The sequence below is a fragment of the Centropristis striata genome, chromosome 18 (genome assembly GCF_030273125.1).
Source record: "Centropristis striata isolate RG_2023a ecotype Rhode Island chromosome 18, C.striata_1.0, whole genome shotgun sequence".
Classification (NCBI taxonomy): domain Eukaryota; kingdom Metazoa; phylum Chordata; class Actinopteri; order Perciformes; family Serranidae; genus Centropristis; species Centropristis striata.
In genome coordinates this window covers 31,892,553-31,912,383 of record NC_081534.1, presented here as the reverse complement: position 1 = coordinate 31,912,383, position 19,831 = coordinate 31,892,553, and the positions used below count along the sequence as shown (strand labels likewise).

At 37.5% G+C, this 19,831-nt stretch overlaps 2 protein-coding genes across 3 annotated transcripts in view; one reads left to right on the top strand and one right to left on the bottom strand.

The window, feature by feature from the left end:
• xrn2 (5'-3' exoribonuclease 2) overlaps positions 1–14,431 on the top strand; it is a 74,445-nt gene extending 60,014 nt beyond the window's left edge. For both annotated transcript variants that reach the window (XM_059355935.1, XM_059355934.1), the window contains 3 exons: positions 4,759–4,819; positions 8,636–8,861; positions 14,011–14,431. In XM_059355935.1, coding sequence (XP_059211918.1) covers positions 4,759–4,819; positions 8,636–8,861; positions 14,011–14,073 — 350 coding nt within the window. In that variant the 3' untranslated portion in view covers positions 14,074–14,431. The remainder of the gene's footprint in view (positions 1–4,758; positions 4,820–8,635; positions 8,862–14,010) is intronic.
• LOC131990803 (homeobox protein Nkx-2.4-like) lies at positions 14,339–17,714 on the bottom strand. The gene is made up of 2 exons (XM_059355936.1): positions 16,790–17,714; positions 14,339–16,109 (listed from the first exon to the last, which is right to left on the bottom strand). The coding sequence occupies exons 1-2, from the start codon at positions 17,316–17,318 to the stop codon at positions 15,439–15,441; spliced, it is 1,200 nt and encodes a 399-aa protein (XP_059211919.1). The 5' UTR covers positions 17,319–17,714; the 3' UTR covers positions 14,339–15,438.
• Positions 17,715–19,831: the final 2,117 nt, after the last annotated feature.

Here is a 19,831-nt window from a genome sequence, read left to right as displayed (position 1 = left end):
ACAGAAAACACACCAAAAAATAAAATAAAAACGCATAGAAACAAAGAATACACACCAAAAAAATACAAAAAACACAGAAAACACACCAAAAACACCAAAAACACACCAAAAAATACAGAAAACCACAGAAAACACACCTAAAAATATAAAAAACACAGAAAACACACCAAAAAAATACAAAAAACACACCAAAAAATACAGAAAACCACAGAAAACACACCTAAAAATATAAAAAACACAGAAAACACACCAAAAAAATACAAAAAACACAGAAAACACACCAAAAAATACAGAAAACCACAGAAAACACACTTAAAAATATAAAAAACACAGAAAACACACCAAAAAATACAAAAAACACACAAAAAAATAGAGAAAACCACAGAAAACACACCTAAAAATATAAAAAACACAGAAAACACACCAAAAAAATACAAAAAACACAGAAAACACACCAAAAAAAACAAAAAACACAGAAAACACACCAAAAAATACAAAAAACACAGAAAACACATAAAAAAAAATTAAAAAAATAGAAACACAAAAAGCTTTTACAGCTTCTGATCGGCTTTTTTTTTTTTTTTTTTTAAAGTAGTCGTACGTGATCTTTCTTTCGGATGTAGGAGTGAATCTCAGATTCTCTGAAGTGCACAGACGTCTCTAACATGAGAACCATCTGAGGAGCCATTGTGAACCATGAGGACACTTTTAACAATTCACCTTCCAGGCCACTGGATGAACCGTCTGTTGGCCAAACTGCTGGTTATTCAACTCAAACGTGTCGTTTTGAACCTGGAGAGATGGATTTGTGATCTAGTAATCCAGATTTTCTTGCACGCTACAGACCTCTCCCCCCTCCAGCAGAGGAATGTGAAAACTCCTCTAGTGATTTGCACAGATACACGTCGGTATGGTGAAGGTCAGGCATTATCGGGAACAAGAACATTTTAAAAAACACATTTTTGAGTGGAGGGGGACTTTAAACTCTCCTTTGCTCCGATCGCTCTCTCTCTAGTCAGCTCACTCCACATTACACACACACACACACACACACACACACAAATTCTTGTACTTCTATCTTTGTGAGGACCCTCATTGTAACAGTGAATTCCCTTGGAAGATAATAGTTTTGGATTTTTCATTAGTTTTAGTTTTCATTTTGTTGTGAATTTTTAGAGTGAGTTTGCTAGTTTTAGTTTAGTTTTTAATAGTTGTAGTTATTTGTAATGGGGTATTTGTTGGGTGGGACATTAAAAGAGGTCACAGTAAATTTTGCCTTTATTTCCTTTGTCTGATCCATCTTCATTATGTATGAAAAAAGTTGACAAAGAGGAAAACGAAGGACATTTTCACTATAATTTTAGTTAGTTTTGTAACCACACTATACAGTTTCAGTTAATTATCATTATCATGTAACCTTTAACCCTTAAAACAAAGTCTGAAATCTAAAAAAAAAAACCTTTAAAGAAGTGAGGACCGGCCAAAATGTCCTCACTCTGTTGGTTAAAAACATGTTCTGGTCCTCACTATGTAGGAAGAACAAGAACACACACACACACACACACACACACACACTACATACTGGCTCTGCTATTCTCTAAATGAGCTCTACTGCTCTTCCAACACATGCAATCATAACGTCCAGAATTTAGTTAAATGTTTCGGATTGTTGACTTTTCGCTTTTCATACAAATAAATGCAACTCAAAGTGCATCTATAAAATGTTATATTTGAGCTCCTGCAGCCCTGAAAACAACCCAAACTGATCAAACTGATAAATCTGCTCCGAGCTTTGACTTGTGTGAACTCGTATCAGTCGGTCCGAGTGTTTTCCTCCCGGTGGGGAGCTGCTCCCTGCACCTCCCTGCACCTCCCTGCACCCACCCAGAGCCCAGCCACTCAGCGGGCCGGCCCCGATAAACAAACAAGTCGGCGGCTCGCAGCTGGTCATCGCCTTGGCAACAGTGAATCTGGAAGAAGCCGTTAGCTCCTTTTTTTCTTTTTTTTAAGTGTGTCTTTGTGAAGGGCCTGCAGCGATGGAACCAGGGTACTTCAGGGCTCCACAATGCTGCCGCATGAATGCTTATTCCATTTCTCCACAAAACATGCAAATGTGGAGCTCCCGCTCTCCCCGTCTCCCCCTCCCCCTCCTCTCTCCTCCTCCTCTCTCCTCCTCCTCTCTCCCCCTCCTCTCTCCTCCTCTGACTCCCCTCTTCTGACTCCCTCCTCTCTCTCCTCTTCTGTCTCTCCTCTGTCTCCCATCCTATGTCTCCTCCTCCTCTGTCTCCCCCTCCGGTCTCCTCCTCCTCTTACTCCCATCCGTCTCCTCCTCCTCTGTCTCCCCTCCCATCTCCTCCTCCTCTGTCTCCCCTCCCATCTCCTCCTCCTCTGTCTCCCCCTCCCATCTCCTCCTCCTCTGTCTCCCCCTCCGGTCTCCTCCTCCTCTTACTCCCATCCGTCTCCTCCTCCTCTGTCTCCCCTCCCATCTCCTCCTCCTCTGTCTCCCCTCCCATCTCCTCCTCCTCTGTCTCCCCCTCCCATCTCCTCCTCCTCTGTCTCCCCCTCCGGTCTCCTCCTCCTCTTACTCCCATCCGTCTCCTCCTCCTCTGTCTCCCCTCCCATCTCCTCCTCCTCTGTCTCCCCTCCCATCTCCTCCTCCTCTGTCTCCCCCTCCGGTCTCCTCCTCCTCTTACTCCCATCCGTCTCCTCCTCCTCTGTCTCCCCCTCTTCCGACTCCCCTCCCGTCTCATCCAACTCCCCTCCCGTCTCCTCCTCCTCCTCTGTCTCCCCCTCCCGTCTCCTCCTCCTCTGTCTCCCCCTCCCGTCTCCTCCTCCTCTGTCTCCCCCTCCCGTCTCCTCCTCCTCTGACTCCCATCTGTCTCCTCCTCCTCCTCTGTCTCCCCCTCCCGTCTCCTCCTCCTCTGTCTCCCCCTCCCGTCTCCTCCTCCTCTGTCTCCCATCCGTCTCCTCCTCCTCTGACTCCCCTCCTGTCTCCTCCTCCTCCTCTGTCTCCCCCTCCCGTCTCCTCCTCCTCTGTCTCCCATCCGTCTCCTCCTCCTCTGACTCCCATCCGTCTCCTCCTCCTCTGTCTCCCCCTCTTCCGACTCCCTTCCCGTCTCCTCCGACTCCCACTCCGGTCTCCTCCTCCTCTGACTCCCATCCGTCTCCTCCTCCTCTGTCTCCTCCTCCCGTCTCCTCCTCCTCTGACTCCTCTCCCGTCTTCTCCTCTTCCCGTCTCCTCCTCCTCTGTCTCCTCCTCCTCCTCCAGGAGTCGCCAGGATTTGACGTTTTCAAAGAGCTTAATTTTTATCATGACAGCTGATTTTAAATTAAATATTTGGTATTTTTCTCTCTTTCTCTTTTTAAATCTTCAAGGTTGACTTGAATTGGGTTAATAAATATCCGTGTTTAATGTCAAATCCTTCAAGTTTTGCCTTCTAAACAAAGAAACCGGAGGATTTTCTCAGGTTTCATTGCAGTTTGACTCAAAAAATGTCGACTCGCTGAAGTATTTTCCCTTTTATTTATGATCCTTTTCAGAATTTAAAGTGATTCACGAGTTTGAAACTCAGATTCCTTAAGAGTTTTGACACTGAAAAACACCAAATAAAAAAAAATGAATGCAATTTCAGTGTTAATATCATATATTTAAAGTTCAAACTGATAAAATGTAGTTTTTTGTGAATAAAAACACTCTACAAATAACTATATTGACAACTGATTAATCATTAAAGTCATTTATTTCATTCACAAATGGCAGAAAATGTTGTTTTCAGCCTTCAGAGTTTCTGCTTTTCTGTGTTTTTATGTGATTAAACTGAATATATTTGTTTTGATCAACAAAACAAGAAATTTAAACACATCTTGAACTTTGATCAACTAGATTTGACATTTTTCCCTATTATGATATTTTATAGACCAAATGTTTCACTTTATTAATCAAGAAAGTTACCGTCAGATTAATCAGTGATAAAATAATCCTTTAGTTGCGGTCTTTTGTTAAAGTTTAAGCTAAAATATAAAGTGAAGGCAGAGGCTGAAACATGTTAGAAAGAACATGTTATTTTCTAGTTTCTGGGTGTGTTATATATAATTTTATTAAGGTTGTAGGTGGAAAATTTGCCCCCAAAATAAAGGCTTTGTCCTCTCAAAACACAATCAAGGAGTAACAAACAATTCTGCAGCAAATTTTAAACATCGTGGACAAAAGTAGCTCAAAATTGTCAAATGTTTTGGTAACGCTTTATAATAAGGTCCTTAATAACCATTAATTAACAAGTAATAAGGCATTGTTCTCGCTTTAGATCCGGTAGTTGCAAAAAGCATAGTTAACTTATAGTTAACTTATAATAGATGAGCAATAAAGTATATTTTAATATCAATAAGCAAACAAAATAAGATTAATAAAGGCATGTCAAAGACATAATGGGTGGGTCATGGGTGTTTGTAATGCCGTTATTAACACTTATATAAGCTTATAAACACACAATAATGTTAATAAGCATCTTTGTAAGGACTTACAAGGGCCTTATTACTTGTTAATTAATAGTTATTACAAGGACCTTAATATAAAGCGTTACCTATGTTTTTCTTAATCTGCTTCAAACTGCCTGTTTCATATTGTGTTAAAAGGTCAAATTTACAATTTTACAAATTGCAATATGCTCTTGGTCGTTTTTTCCTCTCTGCTTCTTCCAAAACTATAAACTTTTCATCTCTTTCTCCACTCCTGAACGTTTCCTCCTTTGTGCTCCACAGATTCCAGGCAGAACAGTTTGCTGGGAGCGCCGCCCTCCTTCCAGCAGCCCCAGTATCCAAGGTTGGTTTGTTCGCCTTTTTTTATGAATCTAAAGTTTTCCTTTTTTTAAAGTTCATGGTCTCTGCTGGCTTTTTCCCTCTTTACTTCCACTGATTATAACAATGAAAGCGAACAGAAAGTCACCTTTAAACTCTGAAACACAATGTAGTTTTTGTGACTTTCTCGGCCAAGGACTTCATAGAAAGTTGGTTTTATTTTGCCTTTTTTTTATTAGTTTTTTGGAAGAATAAGTCCACATGCTCTTCCTCAAACTTCCTTCTTTTTTACAATCACAGTGCAGTAAAGAGTCAAGGCTGGTTGGTGGTTCCTCTGTCAGGGGGAATTAAGATTTCTCCCCGTCGCTCTAAAACAGATTTCTCTGGAGGAGGTTTGTGCAGCTTAATGAGGCATCACTAATGCTGCAGGAACAGATCCTGGCTCCACACCTCCTCTCCACACTCCTAATCAGGGTCTCCAGTTCAACTTTTCAGGCCCATTGTGGCTCCGTTTCTTTCTTTCTGAATTATTTTAACATTTCAATTTTAGTCCGTAGTTTCTCTCTCAAAGTTTTCTGCTTCGATTTAAACTTTCAAAAGCATCAAAGGGTCAAATTCACACTAAATATAATTTATTGACACATGCAAAGTTTTAGTTTTATTGTCCCGTGAGGCGTTTGCCATCTTCCCAAATCAATGGAAGTCAATGGAATTTAGGTTTGTTTTTTTTACACTCTCAAAATTTTTTAATTTAACAGCAGAATGGTCCACAAATTCACTCTCAGTGGTTTTAATATTGATTATTATAAAGTCATTTTATTTTTGAATTGTTTTTTGAGTAAACGGACCCTTTTAATGAAGTCATGGACAAATAAAGCCTTTAAAAAATAAATAGGTTTGCAGCACCAGGTAAACGCACCAAAACATCACCGGGCGGAGTTACAGTAGGCAGGTTGTCGTTTAAATACTAGAAAAGTTAAAGCAACCATGAGAAACTTTGTTTTTTGTGTTGATTTTGGCGCCCCCTGTGGACAAACGCAGAAGTGTCTCAATAAGCACCACCCCCTTCTTAAATCTAAACAAATTTTGACTTTTCAAAAAAGTTCCGTTTGACTTCATGAGACACTGAAACTTGATATTCTTTCTTTCTTTCTGAATTATTTTTAACATTTAGATTTTTAAAAATTTAGTCCGTAGTTTCTCTCTCAAAGTTTTCTGCTTCGATTTAAACTTTTAAAAAGATCAAAAGCATCTAAGGGTCAATGCACACTAAATATGATTTATTTACACAAGTTTGTTATATTGTCCCGCTTAATTCATTTATTTTAGATTTGTGAGATTTTAGCCATTATCCCAAATTGATGGAGGTCAATGGAATTTAGTTAAGTACCACCCCCTTCTTAAATCTAAACAAATTTTGACTTTTCAAAAAAGTTGCGTTTGACTTCATGAGACACTGAAACTTGATATTCTTCTTTCTGAATTATTTTTAACATTTAAATTTTAAAAGTTTTCTGCTTCAATTTAAACGTTCAAGGATCAAAGATCAAAAGCATCAAAGGGGGTCAGTTCACACTACATATAATTTATTGACACATGCAAAGTTTTAGTTTTATTGTCCAGGTTAATTCATTTATTTTAGATTTGTGAGGTTTTTGCCATCTTCCCAAATTGATGGAAGTCAATGGAATTTAGTTGCGCTGTTTTTACACTCTCAAAAATGTTAAATTTAACAGCAAACAATCAGAATAATCCACAAATTTCACTCTCAGTTGTTTAAGATTTCTCCCCGTCGCTCTAAAACAAATTTCTCTCGAGGAGATTTGTGCAACTTACTACTAATGCTGCAACTATTGACTTTTTTTAATGTTCTTTTAGTTGTTCTTTAGTTCCACGTGTTTCTGTTCCTCAAACGAAGGTATTTAAAGGTTTTGGGACCAAATACGCAGCTCTGTGAATAAACTAAATGTATCTTTTTGGTTTCTGTGTTGGATGTACGAACATGAAGCCAAAAAGTGTCTCTGGTTGGTTTTCAAAAATTTAACAGCAAACGATCATGCATCTATCTATCCATGCAGAGTTTTAGTTTTATTGTCCCGGTTAATTTATTTGTTTTAGGTTTGTGAAGTTTTTGCCATCTTCCCAAATCAATGGAAGTCAATGGAATTTAGTTGTGGTGTTTTTACACTCTCAAAACTTTTAAATTTAACAGCAAACGATCAGAATAATCCACACATTCACTCTCAGTTGTTTAAGATTTCTCCCCGTCGCTCTGAAACAAATTTCTCTGGAGGAGGTTTGTGCAGCTTAATGAGGCATCACTAATGCTGCAGGAGGCTGCACAGACTCAGATCCTGGCTGCAGACCTCCTCTCCACACTCCTAATCAGGGTCTCCAGTTCAACTTTCCAGGCCCATTGTGGCTCCGTGTCACGCCGGGTCAGTAGTTATTAGCGAGCGACTGAAAACAGTTTCTTCAACGACTCCTGAGCTGCAGGAGGAACTTGGAGGAGAGGGGATTACCGGTTAAGTCCGCCGCTGGCCGGAGTGTGACATGGTTCAGTAATGAGGGATGGGGGCCGCCGCTCTCAGTTCCTCCTCTCCTCATTGTTGCCAAGAAGAGACTTTTAATTCCGCCGCTGCTTTGACACATTGTCCGGCGGCCGGTCTGGAGGGCCGTGGCGTGCCGGCTCCACGCCGGGTCCCACGGACGCCTCGACTCGGAGACGAGGGCGAGCCGAGACATATGTGGAGACGCTTCATCTCCCACTCGCTGCTTTCATCTGCGTCTTTACTAAGTCATCAGAGACGAGAGGCGGTTTGATCTCCTCGAGAGCTCCGTCCCTCGGTAAACGCCGCTCCAAGAGGGTTTCACCCAGGTCACTTCAAACCGGGGTCAAAGGTCGCCTCGCTCTCTAGCTGGAAACTCTCCCCGACATCTAGGGTTGGCAAAAGTATCAATACTCTAAAACAGACCTGGGCCACGTCCGGCCCGTTGGCTGTCCCTGTCCCGGAAATTATAAATCAATACAACCGCTGTGCTTTTATTTTGCCACTATAACTATTGATTTTTTTTTTTGGAGGCAGCTTCTGAGGAAAACTGAGAAAAATGATAAAATATAAGATTGGAGAAACCACAACCAGAAAAATGAAAATGAAACCTTTTTATTTATAAATGCATTTATTTTTTGCTTGAAAAATGACTTAAAAAGCTGAATTAACTATCATGAAAGTTGTTTGCTTTTGTTCTGTTCACCAGTGGATTGTTCCACCATTAGTTGTTTTTATGCCTGCTGAAGTTTTCCACGTGTTTCTGTTCCTTTAAACAAAGGTATTTAAAGGTTTTGGGACCAAATTAACTAAATGTATCTTTTTGGTTTCTGTGTTGAACGTCCGAAAATGAAGCCAAAAAGCGCCTCTGCTTGCGATTCGAGTGCTCAGTTCTTAATTAATCCAGCGTTGGATGAAACCATCCAGCCAATAAAGTGTCAGTTGAGTAAAAGCTCATATTCATTAGAAATTAATTAAAAGAATACTTAATAGTGGCCTTGTTCTGGTGAGTTGACCTGTTTTAACCCGTGGGGAAGTATTTCTAAGATAACCTGTAAAATGTGACATAATACATCATTATTTCTGAGCTTCCCAACCGAAGATGAAGTGTTTTAACTACATTAATTCAGATTCAGGGACGTTTGAGTTGCAGGTACTTCTTCTTCTTCTTCTTCTTCTTCCAAGGCCGCTCGGCCCTCTTCAGACACAAACACAACTCTTTAAATACACGTATTCATTAAAGGCCTTGTTGAGAGTGCACTCAAACAGGTGGGATGTGTTTCTGTCTGCAGGCAGCAGCAGTACGGCAGCGGTGGTGGCGGCGGCGGCGGCGGGGGTCACGGTTGGGATCGGGCCTCGCAGGCGCAGCAGTCGGCGTACCAGCAGAACCAGAGCCGCAGCCAGCAGGGAGGGGCGGCACCGGCGGCCGGCGGCTACCAGCAACGATTCGACAACCGCCGAGACGACTGGCGCGACCGCAGAGACGACCGCAGGGACAACCGGGGACAGCAGCACCAGGTAAACACTTTAAATACCAGAAAAGTTAAAGCAACCATGAGAAACTTTGGTTTTTGTGTTGATTTTGGCGCCCCCTGTGGACAAACGCAGAAAAGTCTTTTAAAAAAAATACAAAATCATGTTTAACTTGATGTTCTTTCTTTCTGAATTATTTTAACATTTAAATTTTGAATTTTAATTCTCCCTCAAAGTTTTCTACTTCGATTTTGTGTTGATTTTGGCGCCCCCTGTGGACAAACGCAGATGTGTCTCAATAAGCTCCACCCCCTTTTTAAATCTAAACAAATTTAGACTTTTCAAAAGTTGCGTTTGACTTCATGAGATACTGAAAAATACAAAATCATGTTAAACTTGATTTTCTTTCTTTCTTTCTGAACTATTTTAACATTTAAGTTTTCTGCTTCGATTTAAACTTTCAAAAGATCAAGAGTGATTATGTGTATTATAATCCACATAATCACTCTCAGTGGTTTTAATATTGATTATTATAAAGTCATTTTATTTTTGAATTATTTTTGAGTAAACTGACCTGTGAACTAATAAAACCTTTAAGAAATAAATAGGTTTGCAGCACCAGGTAATCACACCAAAACATCACCACATTTGGCATTTAAATACTAGAAAAGTTAAAGCAACCATGAGAAACTTTGGTTTTTCTGTTGATTTTGGCGCCTCCTGTGGACAAACGCAGAAGTGTTTCCATGAGCTCCACCCCCTTCTTGAATCTAAACAAATTTTGACTTTTCGAAAGTTGCGTTTGACTTCATGAGACACTGAAAAATACAAAATAATGTGTAACTTGATGTTCTTTCTTTCTGAATTATTTTAACATTTAAATTTTATAAGTTTAGTCCGTAGTTTCTCCCTCAAAGGTTTCTGCTTCGATTTAAACTTTAAAAAGATGTAAAAGATCAACAGCATCAAAGGGTCAGTTCACACTAAATATAATTTATTTACACATGCAGAGTTTTAGTTTTATTGTCCCGGTTAATTAATGTATTTTAGATTTGTGAGGTTTTTGCCATCTTCCCAAATCAATGGAAGTCAATGGAAGCTACAGTAGGCAGGTGGTCATTTAAATACTAGAAAAGTTAAAGCAACCATGAGAAACTTTGGTTTTGTGTTGATTTTGGCGCCCCCGTGGACAAATGCAGAAGTCTTTTCCATCTGCGTTCTTTTCTGGGTTTTTGAAATGGAAACTTTGCTGTTCTCAGCAAATAGCAGTAAAGTGAAGAATGAGCACTAACAGAGTTAAATTTAACCTGCAGAAACTTTAACAATAACACAAATAACCAAACTGAACAAGGCGGCATCAGACCAGCAACTCCTCTGTTCTGCAAGGTGAAATTACTGTTTTTGTCAATGGAGTCTGGTGTCTTTGGAGATAACAGCTTCAGTTCCCTGTCAGAAAAAACAGTTGTTTTTATAGTTTTGAGGAGGTTAAAATACAGAACAGATGTTGGTTCACTGCTGCATCGATCTGTTAGTTTGTTTGTGTTATTGTCCTGTAAAACTTGTTGTTTCAATTTAAATATTTGAGTGTCGATGCTGCGAAATAATTTCGTGTCAAGACAACAAAGACGATGGAGTTAACTCAAATGAATCTTGATATTTGACTCAATATTTAAGGTTAAAATGACTTTTTGCACAAATCTTTGTTGTATTGAAAAGGAAAATGTTGTTATAATAACAAACAAGCAACATTGTGTTTTACAGTGTTTGTGACTTTCTGCCTCAAACACACTGGTTTTAGCTCATTGTTTAGATTCTGTGTCTAGAAACCTTTGTCAGCTCACGTAGAAACCGGTTTTAGAAGGACTTGATGCTCGATCTCTGTACGTTTTTGCTTTCTCTTTTTTTTTTTGCTTTTGAGTATTTTCTTTCTCTCTTTGCTGAAGTAAAACTCTCTGCTTCCTTTGAACTGGCTTACATACAATCATGGAAAAAATATTATCTTGTTTTCTCTAAAAGAATAATAATTTCTAAGCCATTTTTCATGGTTTTATTGATAATAACCAAAATCATTCTCAATAAAACCATGTTAAATGTCTAGATATCAGCTCAAACTCCAACGCTGCTCTGCTGAGGAACAGTTTACCAGATTATTTGGTCATTTTGTGTCTTTTGTTGGTAATGTTTCCCTTTTTGGGGGGTATTTTTGTCTTTTTGTCATTTTGTGTCTTTTTTTTGGTCATTTTGTATTTTTTTTTTGTCATTTTTACATCTATATTTGGTAATTTTCTGTCTTTGATTTTGGTTATTATCGAGAATCTTTACAGTGTAGATGTAAAAATGACAATCAATCAAATCACATGTTAAATGATAGATAGATATCAGCTCTTAAATTAAACTCTTATCAGCTATTCTTGTTGTTTTCATTATATTTGTCCAAACAAATGAACCTTTAGTTGGCCCAGACATTAAAATTAACAAGAAATTAGAGAAAACAAGGGTGGTCTAATCATTTTTCCCATGACTGTATGACTCACTATAAACTTTGCCTGCTGGAAAGTTTTAAACAAAGACTCTTCGGGTCTCTGGATGGTTTCGTCTGATTTCTGGAGGAATGTGAGCCAGAATAACTAAAACCCAGATTCATAAAAAGTTTTGACACAGTTAAAAACATAAATATTGACAGAATGCATCACATTCAGAATCAGTTTGAGCATTAGATATCTTTAAAAATGGCAAATCTTCTTAAAATTGATCTTATTTGCTTGTGTAGCTCACACAGAGAGAATCAGTATTAAACTTAGACTGTTTCATAACCAGTTAATAAAAACTAGTAATTGGTTGTTTTTTTCGTTTTTAGTCAACTTGATAAACTGATGATGACGTTTCTGTTAAACACGATATTAAAAGATGAAAGAAAAGTGGCACTTTTGTGTAGAAACGAACAGATCTGATGATTAAATCCTCGATTATTCATCTGAGATTTTCTTTAGTCGAGGACTTCACATCTTTAGACTTTCATTTAATAATTAAAGTGTATAAATTAATATAAATATAAATGAATAGTTTCCGTCCAAACTCTTTTTGAGTTGTTCGTTTGATCCTTTAGTGAGTTTCTGTTGCCAGTCTTAACTTTTAATCCCGTTTTTATATTTTGATTCATTTATTCTCAAATTCTTTTTTGCTAGATTTACACCAAATATAATTATTTTCACTGATTTTTAAATGACGATTAATGTTTTAGTAGAGAAAATGTCCAACTGTGCCCTTTAATTTAAAACAATCATGTAAAATCGTATCAAACCATCAAATTCTTCTGCGACATTATCTCTTTTTTCTTTTTCTCTTTTTTTTTCTTCAATCTCATCAAGTTTTGACTTCACAAAAGTTGCGTTTGTCCTTTTTATGAGACGCTGAACTTGATATTCTTTCTGAATTATTTTAACATTTAAATTTTAAGAATGTGGTACGAAGTTTATCTTTCAAAGTTTTCTGCTTCGATTAAAACTTTCAAAAGATCAGCACCATTAAAGGGTCAATTCACACAAAATATAAAATAACTGATTTACACATTTATTTATTTATCTATCCATGCAGTGTTTAAGATTTAATGTCCAGGTCAATTTATTTATTTTAGATTTTAGATTTATGAGGTTTTTGCCACCACCCCGAATTAATGGAAGTTAATGGCATTTAGTGTTTTTTTTTAACTAATAAATTATTTTTTATTTTAATTTTATGAAACCGCAACTGATCAGAATAATCCAGATTCACTCTCGGTGGGTTTAATATGAATTATTAGAACATAATTACATTTATGTTAATCTAGAATTTGAGTAAATTGGCTCTTTTAATGAAGTCGCAGACAAAATAAAACCTTTTGAAAATTAAATGTTTTTAAGTTTGACAAAATCATCCTTAAAGTTATGAATCTTTTAAAAAAATGTTTTGATTAAAATGCAATAATAAAGAAAAACCTAAATGTGGTATTTATTTTTCTTGTCACTATAAAATCAGAATTACAGTTTATTTGACTTACGATTCGTTTTCTGTGTTTTCAAACTTAATAAAACATTCTTATTTTTGACTTTTCTTTGGGTTTGGATGTTGATATTTTAGAAGGATTTTAATATTTGAGGGAAGTAAATGGGAATAAAAATAAAAATATAATTCACTGTTAGAGATCGAGTGAATTATTTTAACCAATTTGTGCCAAAAGAATTAATATAATAAATAAAAATTGCCACATTATTCTTTAAATCTGTCTGCTAGACTTTGGGTTATTGTGTCACTTTTTAGTGAGAGTTAATTTTTAGATCACATGGGAGGAAAAAAAGTCAGGATTTTAGGAAAAATGATTATGTTGATAAAAAGTTTCCTAATTAAATATTATTTTTACATTATAATAGTGTCTTTTAAATATATTTTCTTTTCAAATTATTATAATAAGGTAATAGAAACCTGAGCTGCTTGTAGTTTCTGAGAAAAATGTTCTATATTATTTAGTGTCTCGGTACATTGGACGAGTTTTTACCGAAAATATAAAGAAAGATAAGGGGTAAAAAAAACATCTTCTCGTGTGATAAATAAAAATATTTATATTTTTCATTCAAACTAGTACTTTTTTTTCCCCTTTAATCTATATTCACACTTTTTGCTTCATCTCAAAACATTAGAATATGATATAAAAGTCAATTTACTGAAGTATTGAGTCATATAGATGGACATACTTTTCAGAGGCCAACATTTCCATATTAAACATACTTTTTATAATTAGTCTTTTGTAATATTCAAATGTTTTTGAGTCACTGAAATATAAGGTCTTCATTACATGTAAGCCATAATCATTATAAATAGAAGAAATTAAATAAATAAAGACATGAAATGTTTCATTCTGTGTAATGGATCTATATAATGTGTTAATTTGTTACTTTTTCAATCGAATTTCTGATATAAATAAACTTTTCTATGATATTCTAATTTATTGAGATGCAGCTGTATAATCTAATCTAATAAAAGAGTAAATAAAGTAAAAGAAAAACTCACTTTTCAGCAGTTTGACTGATAATCAATCGGAAATTTAGACATTTCAGCTGCAGACACTAACAGTTTTATGTACTTTGTTTCATTGGTAGCTGCTGTAGAAGTGTTTTTATTTTATTTTTATTAATTTCAAGTGTTTTATTGTGTGTTTCAGGGCTACAGCGCGGGCCGAGGCTACCCTCCTCCTCCTCCCTCCAGGAGATACAACTGGAACTAAACTCAAAGTAAAGTCGGACTTTGGGCTTTTTTCAGGGCGGGCGACCATTTTTAGGGGAGACACGTAATGTTTTTTTTTTGTTTTTTTTTTTTCTCTCTTGATTTTATTTGATTTTTATTGTCTTCTTGTACAATTAAATTTGTGCTACTTTTTTTTTTTTTTTCATTTTTATTCTGGATTTAGAAGAAAAAAAAACCTCCAATGTGTTGTGTAACTTGTGATTTTTAAGACAAACGGCCTGTAAAACTTGTAAAATACAAGTAAGTCAAAGTGTCCGCTGTGTTTATTTATGAGACAAAGTGGTCCATGTGTTTAAAAAAACAACAAAAAAACATGTGAAATCAAAAGATTAACATGTTGGGATTGTATTTGTCTGACAGGAATTCTCTATAAAGGATCTTTTTTTATAATTCAGTTAAATTATAAAGGGAAAAAACACTTAAAAACCACTTCTTTCTTTCGTAAAAACTCCCACTGCAATCTAAAACTCTTTAAACAAAAAAACAAGTGATATTTTAGATTTAAATGTAATAACCTGAAGCATTTTCTGGTGATTATTCCGGTAAATTTAAGCGTCAAAGTGGCGCAAAAAAACAGCGTTTATATCAACATTCCGTTTATTTACCGCGACTTTAAATTATATTTGTTGTTTTTGCTCCAAATTCATTTTAAAAAAATATTTGTTTTTTGCTTCAGGCATTTGAAAACAAACAGAAAATGTCCAAAATGAAAATATAATTTATTTAATCCTGGAAACAAACTGTGACAAAGAATATTTTCTGATTTGCTCCAAATGAAAATATTCTCAATTCGTTTAATTCCGAACCGAGAAGCGGCTGTTTTATTATCATCATTATCATTATTATTATTATTATTATTATGCATTTATTTTCCAACCCGGCTTCTATTGCTTCACTTTGTACTAACTTCATATATAAACCTGCAATAATTTAATTTGTCTTGTAATGAATGGGAAGCACAGAGCGCGTGCTTCAACCTGAATCCCCTCAAATGAGATTTTATGGTTTAAACGCAGCAGCAAAAAAATTAACAACCAAAAAAAAAAAAAAGACGTAACAAATGTTCAGTTTTAAAGAGGGAGAAAATACATTATTCACATTCAGACGAGGCTCTAATTTACAGTTTATTTTTTGCACCTTATTGCTCAAAACCACCGAGTGTCTCTTGAGTCCCTGTGTGCGTAAAAGGAACCAGAACTTTACGCACGGAAGGAAGGAAGGGAAATTAATAATAAAAAGTCTGGCGCTTTTTGTTTTTGTCCTCCAGCCGGCACACAAAAAAAAAAATCCAACCGGGTATGACGCCCCCCAGGCCCGCTACCAGTCCGTGCTCCCCCCGGGGTCCCTACCAAGTCCTCCCGTACAGTAAATTGGAGCCGATCATGCTGTTTGTGTACTCGATTAGCGCCGCGTCCGTCTGCGTCATGTTGATCTGACCGTGCAGTCCCATCGGCGGACTCGGGGACAAATCCTCCAGCTCCTCCGTGGAGGACAGCTGGTTCACCTGCTGCTGCTGCTGCTGCTGCTGCTGCGGGGTCGCCGTCATGGCCTCCCCGGAGCCGCTCTGTCGGTTCCCGGCCTGGTTGGAGCCGCTGGAGTCGTTCCGGCAGCCTTTCTTGGAGAGAACCGGGGACACGGAGGAGGAGCGGTGCGTCGTAGCGCACAGACCTCCTCCTCCTCCTCCTCCTGCTCCTGCTGCTCCGCCGTCCTGCCCGGCCTTGTCCTTGGCCTGCCGCTTCAGCTTGTAGCGGTGGTTCTGGAACCAGATCTTCACCTGGTTGGGGGTGAGGTGGATCAGCCCGGCCAGGTGTTCCCGCTCCGGGGCCGACAGGTATTTCTGCTGCTTGAAGCGCCGCTCCAGCTCGTAGACCTGCGCCTGAGAGAAGAGAACCCGCCGCTTCCTCCGCGGCGCGGCGTGCAGCGTCACCACGGACTTGGCGCTGGAGTCCATCCCGGCCAGGCCGCCCACCATCCCGGACATGTTCATCCCGCCGGACGGGCCCATGAATCTGGAAACTTAGCGGAGAAATAATCAACGTTTGGATGGGAGGGAAAGAAAACGAGTTACTGCAGAATTTAACCCAAGAAAACAGAATTCATCTCATTCTTAAATTAATAAAACATTGTTCTCTTAACAAATTAAAAGGCTTGTTGAAAAATACAATTAAAATGAGTAGAAAACTATTTAATTTAAAAGCTACATCAGCCGAAAAGTTTAGTAAAAAATAAAAGGTTTTGCGTTTTACTATATCCGTTTCTAATTATTTATGGCATTCTATCCTGCAAAATAAAAGCAAATTTATTACATTATTATAATAATAGACACATATTTAAAGAGTTAAACCATTTTAAGCAAATTAAAGTCGCAATGGAGGAGCAGAAACACTTTTTCTGGTCACTTTATGATGCGTAAAAATGCAATTTGATTCATATTAAATCGCTTTATAGCGCCACAAATTTGTATGTTTATTATTATTATTTAGAGTGTTTTAAAGTTATTTTCTGTCATTCTGAAGGCCTGTTTGAAGCCCTAATAGATGGGAGACATCTATGTGTTATAAAACATGCAGTAAAATCTCTTCCGTCAGTTTGGACACATTTTAGGAACATTGCGCATTTTAACCGTCGTGCGTAAAAGTCCAAATCACACTTTTCTGAAATAAAACCAAACTTTTTTTAATCGGCGCGCCTCTTACTTGTGGGGTATCTGGGCTCGGGGTTGCTGTACCACGCCGCTGCCGCCCCCCCGCCCCTCACCGTCTCCTGGTAGGACGGCAGCTCTCCCACGTTGCCGATGCCGCCGTTGCAGAACCCTCCGACGGCGCCGGAGAACTGCGGCACCCCGTGGGGCACGTGGTGGTGGTGGTAGGCTCCGCCGGGTCCCAGAGCGGCGGCGGCGGCTGCTGCTGCTGCTGCTGCTGCGGTGGCCGAGGCTGAGGAAGAGGAGGAGGATGAGGATGAAGAGGAGGACAGGTGGTGATGGTGATGGTGGTGGTGATGGTGATGGAGATGAGGCGGCTGATGCTGCTGCTGCGCCTGGTGGTGTTGGTGCTGATGGTGCTGCATACCGGGCTGGGAGACTTGCTGCTGCCGGTAGGCGCCCAGCGGGGACCCGAGGCTCCCCGCAGCGGGCTCCATCCCTCCAAAGCGCCGGTAGCTGTCCTCCATCGGGCTCAAAATGTCGCTGACTGAGAAGGGGGTGGAGTGCTTGGGGCTGAAGGACATGGTGCGCCGCGCCGCGCCGCGCTCTGCTGCCTCGGGGTGCTCGGCTCCGTCCCTGCGTCCCCCTCCCTCCCTCCGTCCGGATGCTTTGCTCCTTCTCCTGCCTCCCTGGGAACAAGTCCAGCTGATCGGCTGCAGGAGGAGACGAGGTGCTCCTTATCCCGCCGGACTCCGACTCCAACACATGGAGGGGCGGAGCGACGCGCAGCAGCAGCCAACAATGGAGCAGAGGAGAGCGGAGAAAATGGTTTGGACCGACTTTATTTATTCTTCTGATGCTCATGCTGATGTTTGTTTGTTTGTTTGTGAGGTTTGACCCAAACAACAACAAATTCCTGCAAAGTCTGAGAGCAGCTTCACCTCCAGTTGGAGTTCAAAACTCATTTAAACCAGCTGAAATCACTTTATTCACTTGTTATTCACATTATTATTATTATTATTATTATTATTGGCATTAGATTTATTTTAGCAGCAATACTTTAAGTTTGTTTTTATTGACATTTCAAGTTACTTTATTTGAACCCAGAGGTAGATTTTGTTTCCTCATAAACACACAAAAGAGGCATTTTATTCAACTTGAGACAGTGGGAGGTAAGAAATGGCAAATTAAAAAAGAAAATTGATTAAATTAAAAGTTCTTACAGGTCCAGAATATACCTGGATATTGATGTGAACTAAAGTACGAATAGCAAAAGAAGAAGAAGGAAAAATAAAACTGCAAAAAACGTGTTGTTGTTTGAGTTTAAAGTGACTCCACAACTTTTAATTAAACATTTTTTTCTTCTCTCTTTTACTTTTACTCAGTTTAATTTCCCTTCACACACAAATTATCTCAAAAAGTTAGTGTTTATTTACATTTTGGGATCATGTTGCTGTTTAAAGTGACTCCACAACTTTTAATTAAACATTTGTTTCTTCTCTCTGCTTTTACACTGTAAAAAATAAAAGATAAACAACAGCTACTCAATAGAATTGAGGCAACAAATTGAACGCAATATTATTAATTAAATCTAATCAAGTTACAAGTTGAGTTAATAGCTTAACAGGAAGTGTTAAGTGTCAATTATTCATTCAAAATTCTCTTGATTTAGAATTACATAAACATAAATATATTTAATGTGATCAGAATAAGTAGATTCTATCTCAAACATTTTCATATTAAAGTTACTTAAACAACTGCCTCAAAATCAAGGACACATTTAGATTTAATACATTTTATCAAATATATTAAGTAAAATGAAATGATTTATTACAGTGTGTGGGGGTCCAGGAGGGGCCAGAGTTTGATCAGAAGATGATATTTAAGCATTGAAAACTTTTATTTTGGCTTATTTTAACCTCTGAAGTCCGGGAGATTTTGGTTTTATTTTAAATAACAAAGTATAAAGCTGCCAGGAACCCAAAATACAAACAAAAGACACAGGTTTCTATGGAAATGCACCATTTTTTAAAACCATTTAAACAGCAGAAATGATAATAAATAATAAAACTACAAAACTGTCTATTTGCATGTAAATTAAAAATAGTACTAGTTTTCATTGTAGAAGGAAAATTCACATTTTAAAAATGGTCTAGAAACATAAATGTCACACTGTGAAAGCTCCTATGATTGAACTTTAACTGGCTTTCTCAGCTTGTCTACATATCATATATAAATAAAGTTATTACTGGAAATAAAACATGTATTTACAATAAATAGATGGACTCCAGAGGGTTAAACATCTCATTTAAGTATATTTGGAAGATATAAATACATTGATTGAAACAATGACACAACCAAAAAAAATTGTTTTTGTACGACAATGACATTTCTCATTTTTGTGCAGAATTACTTTTATTTTGAAAGTGCAGTTCAGTGAGAATTCTATATTTTATATATATATTTATTTTGTTTATATAAAAACAAAATAAAACAGCAAAATAAAATTTTTGGGAACGTGTTGTTTGAGTTTAAAGTGAATCCACAACTTTTAATTAAACATTTTTTTTCTTCTGTCTTTTACCTTAATTTCCCTTCACACACAAATTAAATCTCAATTTAAAGCTTCAATCATATTTTTAAACTACTTTAACACAAAGTTCAAGTCATTCATTTGTTTTTTCCTGCAAATACACTGTAAAAAATGTCGATTTTACAGTGAAAAACTGCGAAATCTTGATCGTAAAAGACCGTAAAATAATGAGTTAATTCAGTTTCAGTAACAATGAAACACCATAAATGTATATATCAGCCCAAACTGTATTTTTTACATACATTACTCCACTTTAAAATACACTGGCACCGTGTTTGTAGTAAAAAATATACTGTAATATATATACACGCCATCATTTTTGCATTTATTTTTTGTAAAAAGTACTTTTTCTCACTGTTAAATGTACTAAACACCATATCTCTAACAGAAATATACTGTAATATTTAATGGTAAAATCTTTAATTTACGCTTTTTCATTTATAAAGTATTTTCTTGTTAATTATATGGCAGAACAGAGTTTCTTTTGATTGGAAAAACTTTTTT

What these genes read in the sequence shown, in the direction of transcription:
- LOC131990803 (XM_059355936.1), bottom strand. Translation starts at nt 17,318, where the DNA reads ATGTCCTTCAGCCCCAAGCACTCCACCCCCTTCTCAGTCAGCGACATT. An exon ending in CGAGCCCAGATACCCCACAA is followed by an intron (nt 16,110 to 16,789) that starts GTAAGAGGCGCG and finishes TTCTCCGCTAAG; the next exon opens with TTTCCAGATTCATGGGCCCG.